The 16,465-nt window shown below is 52.5% G+C and overlaps 1 protein-coding gene across 1 annotated transcript in view; it reads left to right on the top strand.

The window, feature by feature from the left end:
* The window catches only part of RYR1 (ryanodine receptor 1), a 110,487-nt gene that overhangs the window by 36,474 nt on the left and 57,548 nt on the right, over positions 1 to 16,465 (top strand). The window contains exons 30-51 of the mRNA XM_011372340.2: positions 423 to 509; positions 662 to 888; positions 2,089 to 2,701; positions 4,258 to 4,521; positions 4,856 to 5,056; positions 5,404 to 5,515; positions 6,574 to 6,720; positions 8,077 to 8,350; positions 8,940 to 9,054; positions 9,140 to 9,272; positions 9,638 to 9,732; positions 11,005 to 11,140; positions 11,362 to 11,548; positions 11,636 to 11,744; positions 12,128 to 12,248; positions 12,343 to 12,512; positions 13,754 to 13,974; positions 14,063 to 14,153; positions 15,067 to 15,207; positions 15,593 to 15,756; positions 15,868 to 15,946; positions 16,161 to 16,320. Coding sequence (XP_011370642.1) covers positions 423 to 509; positions 662 to 888; positions 2,089 to 2,701; positions 4,258 to 4,521; positions 4,856 to 5,056; positions 5,404 to 5,515; positions 6,574 to 6,720; positions 8,077 to 8,350; positions 8,940 to 9,054; positions 9,140 to 9,272; positions 9,638 to 9,732; positions 11,005 to 11,140; positions 11,362 to 11,548; positions 11,636 to 11,744; positions 12,128 to 12,248; positions 12,343 to 12,512; positions 13,754 to 13,974; positions 14,063 to 14,153; positions 15,067 to 15,207; positions 15,593 to 15,756; positions 15,868 to 15,946; positions 16,161 to 16,320 — 3,847 coding nt within the window. The remainder of the gene's footprint in view (positions 1 to 422; positions 510 to 661; positions 889 to 2,088; positions 2,702 to 4,257; positions 4,522 to 4,855; positions 5,057 to 5,403; positions 5,516 to 6,573; positions 6,721 to 8,076; positions 8,351 to 8,939; positions 9,055 to 9,139; positions 9,273 to 9,637; positions 9,733 to 11,004; positions 11,141 to 11,361; positions 11,549 to 11,635; positions 11,745 to 12,127; positions 12,249 to 12,342; positions 12,513 to 13,753; positions 13,975 to 14,062; positions 14,154 to 15,066; positions 15,208 to 15,592; positions 15,757 to 15,867; positions 15,947 to 16,160; positions 16,321 to 16,465) is intronic.

Below are 16,465 nucleotides of genomic sequence, written 5' to 3'. Positions count from 1 at the left end.
AGGAACTTAGGCAATACATCTGTTATCTAGACAGAACAAGCAAAAGGGAGAATGAGTCTTTAGTTAATTTCGAGGTTACCTGCCCTTCAGCCTATGCGGCAAGCATATCTACAGACGCAGAACAAAGAGCTGATTATAAGGTTAGCCTTTTGAGTGGAAAATTCCTCTTCAGTAGGAGGCATGATGTTCACAGAGGCCAGGCAACAGGTTGACCCGGGGGAGTTGGAGGAAGTTGTCCCGGCTGGATCAGAGGTAGTGCATCCCAAGGGTGACCTCGAGGCCATCGTGGAGCCTGCAGTGGCCGAGCTTGGATCTGCAGACACCAGCAGGATCGGGATAGGGCAGTCAGCCCCTGGGGTTTGGGTTCCAGAGTCCCACTTCCAGCTCACCCTTCCTCGCCCTGCCCTCTTCTCCCTTGCCAGGTGGAACCCAACACGAAGCTCTTTCCTGCCGTCTTTGTCCTGCCCACGCACCAGAACGTCATCCAGTTTGAGCTGGGGAAGCAGAAGGTAGGAGCGCAGTGATGGGGCAAGGCAGGAGGTGCGGCAGGTCAGGCTGCCAGAGTGGCCGAAGGGGAGGGGGCCATCCAAGAGGTATCTCCCTGGAAGTAGGGTGGCAGGACAGAGGGCTGGGTATCCTGACCCGTGTCCTGTGCCCCCAGAACATCATGCCACTCTCGGCCGCCATGTTTCTGAGCGAACGCAAGAACTCAGCTCCACAGTGCCCGCCGCGGCTCGAGGTGCAGATGCTGATGCCCATCTCTTGGAGCCGCATGCCCAACCGCTTCCTGCAGGTGGAGACACAGCGAGCCGGCGAGCGGCTGGGCTGGGCCGTGCAGTGCCAGGAGCCGCTGATCATGATGGCACTGCACATCCCTGAGGAGAACCGGTCAGGGCCAGCCCAACCACCCTGGGGCGGGGGGAGGTTCTGCAAGCCCCCTGAGGTCTGGGTCCAACTCAGTGTCCCCCATCACTACCTCGGGATTCTAGGCAACACACTAGAAGGCCCTAGACCTGCCTTACTGTCCCCAGAGAACACCCCAGGGCGCCTTAGATCCATCACAGTGGACCCCTGACCCATCTCAGGGGACCCTAGACCCTTCTCAGTAGACCACAGACAACATCTCAGGGGCCCAGACCCACATCATGGGGCTCCAAACCCATCATAGGGAGCCCAGACTCACATCGAAGAGCCCACACAACACCCGGGGGCCTCAAGTGCATCTCAGAGGGTCCCAGACATGACTCAGAGAGGCCTAGATGCACCCCGGGGCCTCTCAGACACACCCAGGGGAACTTTGGATGTATTCCGTGGAGCTCCCCAACCCACTCCAGGCAACCCAGACACACCTGGGTGGTGATGTATTCACATGGATGCGGGAATGCCCTTAGGACTGAGGACAGTCAGGGACCTCAGACTCACTCTGGGCGGCTTCTAACATGCCTCATCTTTCCTTTATTCATTCATTCGACAAACAGCTCTGAATGCCTATGTGACCGGTGTCATTCTGGGCTGGAGACACCAAGCCCTTGTGAAAGGACACTCTAGTAATGCGCATATACAACTCAGCAGGCTCAGACTCATCCTCAGGGGCCCAGACACACCCATCTATTCATTCAACAAACATTTATTGAGCACTTACTATATGCCAAACCTTGTTTAGGTGCTGGGAATATAGCAACAAAATAAAAGAAGAAAAATAAACAGGCAGATATATCCTGCCCCAGTGGCATTTACATTCCAGTGGTGCTCAGACATAACTCAGGTACTCAGACCTGCCGGAGAGGAGTTCAGGCCCAATCCCAGCTTCCCAGATACATCTCACCAGATCTTCTCTGTGGAGTCTGATGCCTGAGAGCGCCAGACCTTCTCAGGGCTTCCTCAGACCCCTTAAGGATTTCCAGAACCATTGAGACTCCTAGACCCAGCTCTACAGACCTCGCAGAACCTTGGCCCAGCAAAACACTGGGACTCCCCGCTGGGATCAGCAACACTCACCTAAACGCCTCTTTTCCTTTCTGTGGTCCGTGTCTGTCTCCCACCTCCTCCGCCCGCTCTGTCCCTGTCTGTGGGCCATCTCCCCTGCAGGTGCATGGACATCCTGGAGCTGTCCGAGCGCCTGAACCTGCAGCGGTTCCATTCCCACACCCTCCGCCTCTATCGCGCTGTGTGCGCCTTGGGCAACAACCGCGTGGCGCATGCTCTGTGCAGCCACGTGGACCAGGCGCAGCTGCTGCACGCCCTGGAGGACGCGCACCTGCCTGGCCCGCTGCGTGCTGGCTACTACGACCTCCTCATCAGCATCCACCTCGAAAGTGCCTGCCGCAGCCGCCGCTCTATGCTCTCCGAGTACATCGTGCCCCTCACGCCAGAGACCCGCGCCATCACACTCTTCCCATCTGGAAAAAGCGCAGATAATGGTCCCCGCCGCCACGGCCTGCCTGGCGTTGGCGTCACCACCTCGCTGCGGCCTCCACACCATTTCTCACCCCCCTGTTTCGTGGTTGCCCTGCCAGTTGCTGGGGTGGCAGAAGCCCCTGCCCGCCTCAGTCCCAGCATCCCTCTGGAGGCCCTGCGGGACAAAGCACTGAGAATGCTGGGGGAGGCGGTGCGAGATGGCGGACAGCACGCACGCGACCCTGTTGGGGGGTCTGTGGAGTTCCAGTTTGTGCCCGTGCTCAAGCTTGTGTCCACCCTGCTGGTAATGGCTTCCTCCTATTTCCCTCTGTCTCACCCTTCCACATTTCAAATAATTGGTTCATACATACATCAACCACCCTCCCATTTATACATGCAACCACCCATTTGTCTCTTCATCCATACATCCTCCACCTTTCAGTTTTTCCCTCTATCATCTACTCATACCTCATTCACGTTTTCTTCCATCCATTCATCTGTCATCTGTTCATGTTTATTAATCTCTTCTTTCTATTCCTCTATCCAACCAGCCATCATTCATCCATCCATCGATCCATCCATTCTCCACTCCCCTTCCATCCATCCATCTGTTCATTCAAACATACTCCCATCTTCCCATATGCATCTATATCTATTTATCCTTCCCTTTCCACCCACATATCCATCCATCCATCCATCCACCTATCCAGCCATCCAGCCATCCAGCCATCCCCCAATCTATCCAGCTTTCAATCTAGTTTTCTATACAGCCTTCCATTCATTCATACAGTCAGTCCATCCATCATTCCATCTACTCATTTATCCATCTACCCATTTATTTATTAATCTATATTTCTTTTTATACAACTGGTTGTCATCTTCCATTCCACCTGTGCATCCATCCATCCACCCATCTACAGACCATCCTTTCTTTCATCTTTTACATACCTGTTCATCCATCCATGCATTTCTCTTCATATGCATGTATACCCATCCACCTACCCACAAATCCATCCAGCCACCTACACCCATTCATCCACTCACCAGTCTACCCATTCTCCAACCTTCTATTCATCCTTTATTTCATGTACTTTTTCATTCACATACCTATCTAATAACTCATTTATGTATCCCTCTATCCAACTTTTCATACACGAACCTATTCACCTATCCATCCATCCATTCTCACCTCCTCATGGCTATTTACTCATCTATTTATTTACCTATCTACTAATTTACTTGCTCATGCGTCTATCAAACCACCTATCCACCTACCCACCTATACATCATTTATCCTTTGTCATCCATCCACCCATCTTTTCCTCCACCTTTACTTTCCCCTCTCTATCCATTACCCACCCCTCCATCTCCCCTTTAAACCCTTACTATTCCATGTATTAATTCAGCCACCCAGCCACGCCGTCCTTCTCCTATTCATCCATCTCTCTCTTAACCAACTCTTCTTCCCTTTTCCACTTTCCTTCCATCTGTTAGCATTTTCATTATGTTCACTGAGAGCTGGCATATGCTAGGAGTTATAAGGGCCTCCATCGGGTGTAGATGTGTTCCAGAGTCACATATGCTCAAGCGTGGGCAAAAAGATACTTATTTGTGAAGAAAGAGGTGCTCATATTTGTATATATAGTCTGGGCCATGTTGGTGGGACATAGGGTGTGGATCGAAGGAAATCTTAAGGAAGATGGATGGCAGGGCAGGGGTATGCTATTCCTACCTGTGGGGGGAACCATATAGCCAATGCAGGAATGAATCTGGCAAGTGCAGAAGAAGCAGGTATGGAAAGGGGACTTAATGATGGAGGCTCTGCAGGCTGCGGTGAAGGACCCAGGCTTTGTCTTGTAGGTGATGGGTATCTTTGGTGATGAGGATGTGAAACAGATATTGAAGATGATTGAGCCTGAAGTATTCACTGAGGAAGAGGAGGAGGAAGAGGAAGAGGAGGAGGAAGAGGAAGATGAAGAGGAGAAGGAGGAGGATGAGGAGGAGGAGGCACAGGAGAAGGAAGATGAAGAAAAGGAGGAAGAGGAGACAGCAGAAGGGGACAAAGAAGAAAGCTTGGAGGAAGGTCTGCTCCAGATGAAATTGCCAGAGTCTGTGAAATTACAGGTGGGCTGGTTCTTCCCATTTTCCTCCATCTATCTGGGCTGAGAGGCACAGGGTTTAGTAAGGTGTGAGTCTGGGTGTGTCCCCAGGCCATGGGGAGCTGTGGGAGTGCATAAAGCAGTGGAATGCTGCTGGCTCGAAATGATCTCTCTGGTTTCCAAATGGGATGTGAACTGGAGGGATGAGACCTTGGAGAAGTCTGGCTTAAAGATCCAGGCACGAGACATGGAGAGGGGACCAAGGCAGAGCCAGGGAGAGGGGAGAGAAAGCAAGAAAAATTTCAAGGAATTCCTAACGGCCTCATTACCATCCCTCCTGCACATGGCTGTCCACACAGATGTGCCACCTACTGGAGTATTTCTGTGACCAAGAGCTGCAGCACCGCGTGGAGTCCCTGGCAGCCTTTGCAGAGCGCTATGTGGACAAGCTTCAGGGCAACCAGCGGGACCGCTACCACCTCCTCATGAAAGCCTTCACCATGTCTGCAGCTGAGACTGCCCGACGTACCCGAGAGTTCCGCTCGCCACCCCAGGAGCAGGTCCTCTGACCCCAGGCCCCAGTCGGCCTTGTTGTCTAAACCCCAGCCTCACCCTCTCCCTTACTCTGATCACTAATGATACTCGACCTCTAAGCCTGTGCTTGATCTCTGACCCTACTGATTTGCTTATCTCTTACTCTCCTGCCTCTCTCTGAATCGACCTGACCTCTGAGTCATCCAGACTGACCCTGACCCCTTTCACACCTCTAATCTCTCAGATATTCTTCATTAACTCACATTTGAGTCATGACCTTAGGCAAGGACTCACAATGAGATCTTTGATCCTTGACCACAGCGTTCCTATTCTGGGCCTCTGACCCTCATTTTCACCTTTGACCTTCTCCTAGATCAACATGCTAGTGCACTTCAAAGATGGCGAGGAAGTGGAAGATTGTCCTCTTCCTGAAGAGATGCAACAGGATTTGCTTGAATTTCATCAAGACCTGCTGGCTCACTGTGGTAAGGAGAGGGGATCAGAAAACCCTCCTCCCAAACTTTCTCTTGAGACTTCTCCTGAAGTTTCCCTGAAGATTTCCTGATCTTAAACATCTGTAGTATTGGTTATATAACTGTTGGTTGATTGAATGAATGAATGAATGAATGAATAGATGTATTAGTAAACAGATGATGAGAGGAAGGATCTGTTTATATGGAGATTTGGTGGATGTGTATATAGATGGATGGCTATAGGCAAATGGATGAGAGCAGAGACATGGTTGGCTAGAGGGAGGGATGGATGACCTTCATTGTTCCTGATGAGAAGTCTCAATCCTTCTGAGATTCCCTTATAATGTGTTGTTTTTCTCTGGCTGGCTTTCAAATTTTTCTCTTTGCCTTTGCCTTTAAACAGTTTGAGTATGAGTGTCTAGGTGTGGAGCTCTTTGAATTTATCCTGCTTAGAGTTTGTTTAGCTTCTTGGATGTGCAGATTAACATTTTCCATCAAATTTAAGACTTTTTGGTCATATTTCTCCAAGGATTTTTCTGCCCCTTTCCCTTCCGGGATTCTCATTATGCATATATTGGTACATTGGATGGTCCCACAGGTTTCTGAGGCTCTGTTAGTTTTTCTTCCTTATTTTTCTGTTCTTCAGACTGGATAATCTCTATTGTCCTACCTTCAAGTACATTGATTCTTTCTCTACCAGCTCAAATATGTGGCCTTATCTAGTGATTTTTTAAATTGTTCCTGTACTTTTCAACTCCAGAATTTTTCTATTACCTACCTCTTTATTGATATTCTCTATTTGATGAGTCATTGTCATCATACCTCTCTTTAATACTTTAGATACGGTTTCTTTTAGTTCTTCGAAGATATATACAGTAGCCGATTTAAAAGACAAAGGCTTCACAAGTGAATAAATGAACAAACATATGGACATATTAAGAAAGAAATGAAAAACTCCATGAATGCATCCATGAGTGAATGGACAGATGAAGGACTGAAGAAGGGAATGGTTAAGCAGATGAGTAAGCAAGCAGATGAGTGACACGCCCTCCTTTCTTGACCACCTCCAGGAATTCAGCTGGAGGGGGAGGAGGAGGAACCAGAGGAAGAGGCCACCCTGGGCAGCCGCCTAATGAGCCTGTTGGAGAAAGTGCGACTGGTGAAGAAGAAGGAAAAGAGCCCTGAGGAGGAGCTGCCTGCTGAGGAGAGCAAACCCGGTGAGGGCCGGGCCAGGAGGGCGGGGGCAGGGTGGGCTGTGGCCCAGGCGTGGGGCCTGCGCAGTGTGTGTGTTGGACCAGGGAGGCATACAGCCCTCCAGAGCAGAGACACATCCAACCTGGGGATGACGGCAACTCCTGCACCTCTGTGGCTCCCATGTCCTTCTGGCTTTTTGTTTTTCTTTTCTTTCTTGGTGAAATGATTACCATGCTGAGGGATTAGAAAAGCAGTTATGATAAATGTTGGGCCAATGGGTCATTATGCAAACTAACAAGGATAGAGTCCCTGGCATTGGTACAGGGCTTATTCTACGACATTCATGAAACTTCTATTGGGCCAACTCTGGGCCAGGCACTGGTGATGGGGCTGGAAAATACAGTAGGGGGAAGAGTCAAAGCCCCTGTCCTTGAAGAGTTTAGAATATTATGACAGATGCACATATACATAAACCACAATGTCGGTGGCCACGGGTGGTAAAAGAAAAATGAAGTCGAGTGAGAGGAGAGAGAGGGACTAAGACGGAGGGAGTGAGGTGTGCAAAGGCTTAGGGAAGGATGATTGGTACAGAGGAAAGAGCCAGTGCAAAGGCCTGAAGGATCCTGAATGGGCAGGATCTTACTTGGTGCCTTTAGAGGTCGTTGTGGCTGGAGCAGGGTGAGCAGGGGGAGAGGAGCAGAAGATGAGGTCAGCAGTGACAGGCCAGATTGTGTAGGGCTGCTGGAAGGACGGTAGGATTAGCACGTCACAAGTCATGAATTAACACCATCATTCAATGCCAGCGCCTACAGGTTTTTCTTAACCCTAAGACACGGGAGACATCTGTCTTCTTCCTTGGAAATCCTGGGAAGAAAAAAGGTTGGGAGAGAAAGAGAGATAAATGGATGGTGGCTGTAGGAAAGGCAAGGCCCCAAGAGATAGCCAGGGAAAATATAAACGAGTTGTTTTGACATCATTTTCAAATGATTCTGAAATCCTCATAGTTTTTCTTTGTGTCTGTTGACTCTTATGATAAAACGTTGGCGGTATTTTTACAGAGTAAATGGAATTGAGGCTCGTGCTTTCAGAGGGGCATAGTGAAGTGTTTATAATAGCAATCTGGTGTTCTGTAGTGATTTAATTTCTTTTTCCTCTTGAAACTTGTGGGGAGGGGCCCTTATGGAAGAGGTATTAGGGTGAAGAGATCAGAGAGATTCCTCGGGCAATAGTAAACTGCCAGGATCCATGTACCCCTTGGCAGGTGGAGGATGGGGGCGGTTAGTAACTGAGAAGCCTCTGGAATAGGGGCACCTTCTTCATTGTTCAGGCTCAAGGCCCTGGCCAGGCAGAGTGTTCTAACCCTTGTGTCCTCATCCTAGAGTCGCTGCAGGAATTGGTGTCCCACACAGTGGTGCGCTGGGCCCAGGAGGACTTTGTGCAGAGCCCCGAGCTGGTACGGGCCATGTTTAGCCTCCTGCACCGGCAGTATGACGGGCTTGGGGAGCTGCTGCGTGCCCTGCCCCGGGCGTACACCATCTCGCCATCCTCCATGGAGGACACCATGAGTCTGCTTGAGTGCCTCGGCCAGATCCGCTCGCTGCTCATCGTGCAGATGGGCCCCCAGGAGGAGAACCTCATGATCCAGAGCATCGGGTGAGGCACCGCCCCCATGCTTGACTCTGCACGGCTCCGGGGAAGGGTGGGGAGGCTTCCTAGCTCCAGCTAGTCCCCCTGGATCATGACCTCTGGATACAATAATGTCTCCTTCTGCCCCATCATATTCCTTATCCCAGCAGCTAGCCCACCTCCCTGGGTAATGTCCCCTCCCCTTATCTTTCCACCCACCCCCAGGGTAACAGCTCCCACTCACCTGTGACTCTTGGCTCAAAGTTCACCCTCGCTGAGCCTCAGTTTCCTCATCTCAGATGGGGTGGAGCCATGCCCACCTCGTGGAGTTGCAGTGCATCTTTAGTGAGCTCGTGCGCATAGTAGTAGCATAACCATGGTATTGAGCACTCGCTCGTCGTCAAGTGTGCCTCATTCATTCACTTGGCAAACATTTATTGAGCACCTGCTGTGTGCCAGGCCCTTTATAGGAACTTGCGGTTACGATGGGCAGCATGACAAAGGCCCCCTCCTTAGGGGAGCCCACCTGGTGACAGCTTTCCCAAGGGTCTGGGAGCTGTCCCTGGACTTGGGCCTGGCTGGCCCCTGGTGACCCCACGCACTCCACCATCCACAGGAACATCATGAACAACAAAGTCTTTTACCAGCACCCGAACCTGATGCGGGCACTGGGCATGCACGAGACAGTCATGGAGGTCATGGTGAACGTCCTCGGGGGTGGTGAATCCAAGGTGAGGGGCCTGGGTGGGCCGGGAGGTCGGGGAAGTGAACCACAGAAGGCAAGTGCTGACCTTTGGCCCACCCTGTCTGGCCCAGGAGATCCGCTTCCCCAAGATGGTGACGAGCTGCTGCCGCTTCCTCTGCTACTTCTGTCGCATCAGCCGGCAGAACCAGCGCTCCATGTTCGACCACCTGAGCTACCTGCTGGAGAACAGTGGCATCGGCCTGGGTGAGACCCCTCAAGCCCAGGCTGCCCCCCAGAGCCCACTCTTGGCAATACACCAGGCCCGCCCCACTCTCCGTGTCTCAATCACTCGTTCATTCAGCAAACACTCACTGCCCTGAGTGGCAGTGCTGGAGACACCCAGACAGCCCTGGGTCTGGCCCTCATGGGACTCACAGTGCAGCGGGGAAGACAGACCCACCCCAGACAGCAACAGCCCAGAGCGATCAGGCCTGGCACAAAGAAGCACAAGCTAGAGTAGGCACTGGACCCACGCTGGAAAGGGGTGGTCAGGGAAGGCTTCCCAGAGGGGGTAAGACAGGTGGCTACTCATCTCCAAAGAGCATTCTCGCCACCTCTCACCCCCACAGGCATGCAGGGCTCCACACCCCTGGACGTGGCAGCTGCCTCTGTCATTGACAACAACGAGCTGGCTTTGGCATTGCAGGAGCAGGACCTGGAGAAGGTGTGGAGCGGGGAGGCCTGGCCCCTGGTGCACCTGCTGATTCGGGATCCATTCTGAGGGGTGATTCTGGAGGGTCCAGGACCAGATCAGAGGGGGAATAATTTTCAGGGAAAGAATAGGACCCAGTCACTCATTCATGGGGCTGGGGGCAAATCCTCGCTCCACTCCACTGGCTGTGTGGCCTTGGCACACTTCTTGGCCCTATCGCCCCTGCTTCTGTGTGCAGTGGCGAACGGCATGGGCTCTAGAGTTCAGCAACTTAGACTCAACTCTCCTCACTCCTTTGCTGTGTGGCCTTGAACAAATGACCTAAATTCTTCGAGCCTCCATCTCCTCATCTTCAGAGTGAATATAATAACAAAAACAACTTCATAGAGTTGTTCCAAGGATTAAATGAGTTAATCTGTGAAAGCATTTACAAAACAGTAAGCACTCAATAACGGTTAACCACTATTACATTATTATTTATTTAACAAATATTTATTGAGCATATTCTATATGTCAAGACCCGTCCGAGGCAGTAAGGGTATGACAGTGATGGAGGCAGTCAAAAATCTTTGTCCTCATGAAGCTGACGTCCTAGCTGGGATTATAAAGAAGATGAATAAGTGAAATACATGACATATTAGCTCGTGAAAAGTGGTAAAGGAAAAAAGTGAGCAGGGGAGAGAAACATCAAGTGTCAGAAGGGTGTCCAATTGAGACAAGAGTGGTCAGAAAAAGCCTCACCAAGAAAGTAGCATTTAGGTAAAGCTCTGATGGAGCGGAGGGGCCGTGTAGAAATCAGGAGGAAGAGCATCCCAGACAGGGGAACAGCCGGTGCAAAGGTCCTGAGGCAGGAGTGTGAACTTCATGAGTTTGAGGAACAGCAAAGAGACCAGTGTGATTGGAGCAGAGAGAGCAAGGCATGAGCGGTGGGAGGTGAGGGCAGGAGGTGACAGGGGCAGATTGTGTGGAGGGTCCTGTGGGCCACAGCGAAGGTTCCGGCTTTTACGCTGAGTGAGGGTTCTGAGCGGGGGTAACACTGGACCTGATTCAGGTGTCTGCAGGGTCCCTCCGACTGTGTGTCGGACAGCCTGGGGGTGCAGGGAGCCCAGGGAGGAGGCCACTGCAGTGGTCCAGGTGGGAGATGGGAGTGGATGATGAGCGCTATTGTTTGCTGAAGGATTGGAGATAAATCACACTGTGGAGCTCCAGGGATGGGCAGACCAGAGCCTTGGGGAGGAAGGTAGTGTGGATCTGGCCCCCGGCTGAGCCCCGCTCTGCCCCCAGGTGGTATCCTACCTGGCGGGCTGTGGCCTTCAGAGCTGCCCCATGCTCCTGGCCAAAGGGTACCCGGATATCGGCTGGAACCCCTGCGGCGGTGAGCGCTACCTGGACTTCCTGCGCTTCGCTGTCTTTGTCAACGGTGAGGCAGGTGGTGGCGGTGGTGGGTCGGAAGGTTGGGGTCACCGGCCAAAGCCTCCCTCGAGTGTGACCCACTTCTCGAGCCACAAGCCTGGGCAGGGGGCAGGTTCTGGAGGCAGACGGGGGCCTGGTGTGAACCCTTGAGGTTCTGGGCCCTGGGCTGCCCAGGAAGGACCCCTGGGTAGTGGCTCACGAAGCCCCTGACCCTTCCCGCGCCGCCAGGCGAGAGCGTGGAGGAGAACGCCAACGTGGTGGTGCGGCTGCTCATCCGCAAGCCTGAGTGCTTCGGGCCGGCCCTGCGCGGCGAGGGCGGCTCGGGGCTGCTGGCTGCCATCGAGGAGGCCATCCGCATCTCCGAGGACCCTGCGCGGGATGGCCCAGGCGTCCGCAGGGACCGGCGGCGGGAACAGTGAGTCTCCCGCCCCCTCCCCAACCGAACAACCTGCCCTCCAGTGCCCCTTGCCGCCTCCCCCACATCACCCACCTTCCCGTGCAGCTTCGGGGAGGAGCCCCCTGAGGAAAACCGGGTGCACCTGGGGCACGCTATCATGTCCTTCTACGCTGCCTTGATCGACCTGCTTGGACGCTGTGCACCAGAGATGCATGTGAGCCCCGAAGGCAAGAGGGGTGGGATGGGGCGCATGGCCAGCCTTGAACCTCTTCATTCAGGCAGTCAGTAACACTGGTTGAGCTCTCACTACATGGGTGGTCCTGGGCTAGGCGATGCTGAGGACCCGCCAGTAACCAAGACAGCCTCCAGGTCCTGCTCTCCCAGAACTCACAGTTCAGTGAGGAAGGAGGGGGGACCTGGCCATGAGAGCTGGGGGTGGTCAGGGCTGTAATGGAGAAGCAGAGGCAGGGGTCAGGGTTGGGACTCCCACAAGAGGGAGTCCTGCTCCATCTGCCAGTGGGTCAGGGAGGGATAGAATGGAGTAATGACCAAATGGGGCACAGGCACCCCAGTGACACACCCCTCCTCCCCCTTCAGTTAATCCAAGCCGGCAAAGGTGAGGCCCTGCGGATCCGTGCCATCCTGCGCTCCTTAGTGCCCCTGGACGACCTTGTAGGCATCATCAGCCTCCCGCTGCAGATCCCCACACTGGGCAAAGGTGTGGAGGGGCAGGACTCAGCAAGGGACTGATGCCGGGGAGGGGGCGGCTGGGTCCGAAGGGCATCCCTGACCCCCTGCATCCTTGCCCACAGATGGGGCTCTGGTACAGCCAAAGATGTCGGCATCCTTTGTGCCGGACCACAAGGCATCCATGGTGCTCTTCCTGGACCGTGTGTATGGCATCGAGAACCAGGAATTCTTGCTGCATGTGCTGGATGTGGGGTTCCTGCCGGACATGAGGGCAGCCGCCTCGCTGGACACGGTGAGCAGCCCGGCCACCTCCCTCCCTCCAACGTGGGAAGAGCAGCGGCACACTTGTTTGTTCTGAAATTGTATATATATTCTGATTCTCCCTTTCCCGCCATCAAGATAGAAAACAAAAACCAAGAAAAACTCTGAGTTCTGTGAAAGGGGGAATGGAAATCTCCAGCACCTCAGGTTATAAGAAATAATCATTCTCAGTGATCACTCAGCATCATGACCGATGCACGAAACAGTATGATTAACAGAAGGTGACAGGCCAAGTAAGATGAGGACTGAGAACTGACCACTGGTTTGGCCAGAAAGAGGTCACTGGTGACCTTGACAGGCAGTTTCAGTGAGGCAATGGGTTGAAAGCCTTACTGGAGAGGGTTTAAGGAGCCTGAGGGATGAGGTATGGGGGACACTGAGTGTTGACAGTCTTTACACAGGTTGGTGACAGAGGAGCCAGAGGAATGGAGATGTGCTGGAGGGGTCAAGAGAAGGCTCTTCTTAAGATGGGAGAAATAATAGAAATAACTGTTGGCCATTAACTGGGAAAGCAAACGCAGGAACTTGAATCTATAGCTACCAGCTTGTCAGAAATACAGGGGGCAGAGGAACAAGTTTACTGACACCAACAGGAAGCGACTAGCCAAAGCCAAAATTATAAAATGACCTAGTTTCTTCCGCAATAAACAGTATTTTAAAAGGAAGGAAAAAAGACAGTTACAAATGAAAAGACTTAAGAGACCCGTCATCCAAATATAGTATGTTGACCTTCCTGGGGCCCTGATCCAAACAATCCCGAGACAATTGAAAAAAGCGTATCATGAGTATTAAGACTGCTAATTCTGTGAGATGCGTTAATGGCAGCATGGAATGTTAAATAGAAATACTTGTCTGAATGGAGATATATTCTACATTTAAATATCTTTGGGCAAAATAGTATATGGCTGGGGATTGCATGGAAATATTACAGAAAAAAAGGTGGAGTTAGAGGAAATCAACATGCAGAAAATGGAAATCTGCAGAACAGTCTAATCTGGGTAATGGAGGCTTCCACACTCTTGTGGCTTCACATACTTTTGTGTGTGTTTGAAGTTCACATAGTCCAAAGTAATAAGGAAGTAGAGACCGGGAGCAGCAGGTTTGGAGGTAAGATCAGAAGCGTGGGTTGTTTGCCTAGAGTTGTCCTAGTGCGGGTGCCAGGGCAATCCCAGGAGCCTGCAGCGGGCCTGATGTCCCCATTCTGCGCCCCAGGCCACCTTCAGCACCACCGAGATGGCGCTGGCGCTTAACCGCTACCTGTGCCTGGCGGTGCTGCCGCTCATCACCAAATGTGCTCCACTCTTTGCGGGAACCGAGCACCGCGCCATCATGGTGGACTCCATGCTTCACACGGTGTACCGCCTGTCCCGCGGCCGCTCGCTCACCAAGGCACAGCGCGACGTCATCGAGGATTGCCTCATGGCGCTCTGCAGGTGGGTCGCGACCCAGGGGCGTGGGCCGGGCCGTGCGGTGGTGCCGGCCTTCAGGTGAGAGCCCATCGCCCGCTGAACATCCCCGCAGGTACATCCGGCCGTCCATGCTACAGCACCTGCTGCGGCGCCTGGTGTTTGACGTGCCCATCCTTAACGAGTTCGCCAAGATGCCGCTCAAGGTGAGGGCAGGTGCCCTTTAGAGCGCTCATCTCCATGCCCCGCCCACCCGCTTGCTCTGCCCTCCGACTTTGGGACTCATTTGATTCAGCACTGCCCAGGCCAGTTAACCTGAGAATGTGAGGGCATTCTTTAGCATTTCATTTGCACACTGGGATTCCCGGGACATTCACTTTGCGTCATTAGTGCCTCTAACACTCCCTAATTAGCATCCAATATCCCTAACAGTGAGCCAGCCCACACCTAAATTAGCATATATTTGCATGGGGCACACAACTTTTCCTAATTAGCATGCTTATTGCCCAGACCACCAGCCTCCTACTATTTAAATGAGTGCTTTCATTTGAATAAACAGTACCACAGCCATTCCGAATATTTGCACACTGTCTCTCCTATTAGTTTTTCATTTGCGTGCTATTTTGCATAAAGAGATACCCCCAACTCAGATATTGTCACTATTTTGCATAATACATCTAAATCAGCTCCTCTTTCAAATTCGCATATTGGATGTGGAGGCTCTCTTCCCAATTACCACATATTTGCATGGGGTGCCGCTTATGTTTCTATTTGGCATGATTCACATAAGAGCAGATCACTGTATCCATATGCCCATTTACTCAAGACCCTACTCATGGATTGATATCAGCATGCCTATTTGTGTAAAGCAGCACCAGACAGATCCAGTTCTTGTTTAATGCCCGTCCCGACTCCAAATCAGAATGCTAAATTTGCATAATAAATTGTCCAGGACCACTCCCCAGTAAGCATAGCCTTCCCCTTCATTAACATATCATTTGCACCCACCCCTCCCTCAAAATATAAAAGCACTGGCAGCTTCCCTGGGCTTCCCTGGACCTTTATTTGCCTGCCAACTCCACTCCCCTCACTGTGTGTCCCCTTCTTGCTCCCACCCAGCTCCTCACCAACCACTATGAGCGCTGTTGGAAATATTACTGCTTGCCCACGGGCTGGGCCAACTTTGGCATCACTTCAGAGGAAGAGCTGCACCTCACGAGGAAACTCTTCTGGGGCATCTTTGACTCACTGGCCCACAAGGTCTGGGCACCCAGGGGGGCCTGAAAGGAGCTTATTTCGAGGGGTTGGGGTCCAAAGTCAGGATACAGACTGAAATTCCCAAGTGGGAGTCCAGGGAGGGAGGCAACTCTGGAGGTTTGGATCTGAATCTGTGAGGTCTCTGGTTTGGGTGTCGTGAAAGAGAGGATGGGCCTCTCATTTGAGGGCCTGGAGAGGGCAATATAGGGGTGGTTTGAGGGTCCAGATGGGGCTGAAGTTTGGGTTTCAGGAAAAGAGATTATAATTCATGTCTGAAGGCCCAGGGCAGATAGTTACTGATGGGAGGAATGAGTTTGAGGTCCTAGGGCTCCAGGATCTGAAGGCGCAGCCAGACCTGCAGTGACCCCTCCACCCCTGGCATCCCCAGAAGTATGACTCAGAGCTGTACCGCATGGCTATGCCATGTCTATGCGCCATCGCAGGGGCCCTGCCCCCAGACTACGTAGACGCCTCATACTCATCGAAGGCTGAGAAAAAGGCCACGGTGGATGCTGAAGGCAACTTTGATCCTCGACCTGTGGAGACCCTCAAGTGAGGCCTAGGGGAAGGAGGGGGTGGAGCCTGGGGGCTGGGAGAAGGAGAATGTGTCAGAGATGGAAGAAGGGGCCAGTCCCAACATCTGCTGACCCTCTCCTCCAATAGCGTGATCATTCCAGAGAAGCTGGACTCCTTCATTAACAAGTTTGCGGAGTACACACATGAGAAGTGGGCCTTCGACAAGGTTGGCATCGGGGTCCTCCCCTCCCCAGGAACCTCCACCCCTGCCAACCTTCTTCAAGACCCCAGCTTTCCTGAGCCCCCTTAACTCTTCCGAAGCCCTCAGCCGCTCCAGGGTTCCCCTTCTGTGCCCCTTGGGCTGCTTTCTACACCTCCTCCTACCCCCACCCCCAGCCCCATAGTGGCACTGCCTCGACCCGTCTCCTTCCCGCCTTCAGATCCAGAACAACTGGTCCTACGGGGAGAACATAGATGAGGACCTGAAGACCCACCCCATGCTGAGGCCCTACAAGACCTTCTCAGAGAAGGTGACCAAGCCCTGGGGCCCAATGTTGGGGGTCCAAAATGAAACCTTCAAATTCGGGAGTTCAGGGATGAGTGAGTCTGCTCCATGAGCTTGGATCTAGCTGGGCCCCCCCGCTCCATGGACGTGCCTTCCCTCAAACATAGTTGCCTCCCCTAGACCCGGGACTCCTAGTGTTCCTTCTGGAAGAGTCAGAGAGACTGGGTTTTATTTCCTGAC

Source organism: Pteropus vampyrus, unplaced genomic scaffold (genome assembly GCF_000151845.1).
Source record: "Pteropus vampyrus isolate Shadow unplaced genomic scaffold, Pvam_2.0 Scaffold203, whole genome shotgun sequence".
NCBI classification, from domain to species: Eukaryota; Metazoa; Chordata; class Mammalia; order Chiroptera; family Pteropodidae; genus Pteropus; species Pteropus vampyrus.
Note: the sequence above shows the minus strand (reverse complement) of the source record. Positions and strands in the feature narration are given on the sequence as shown.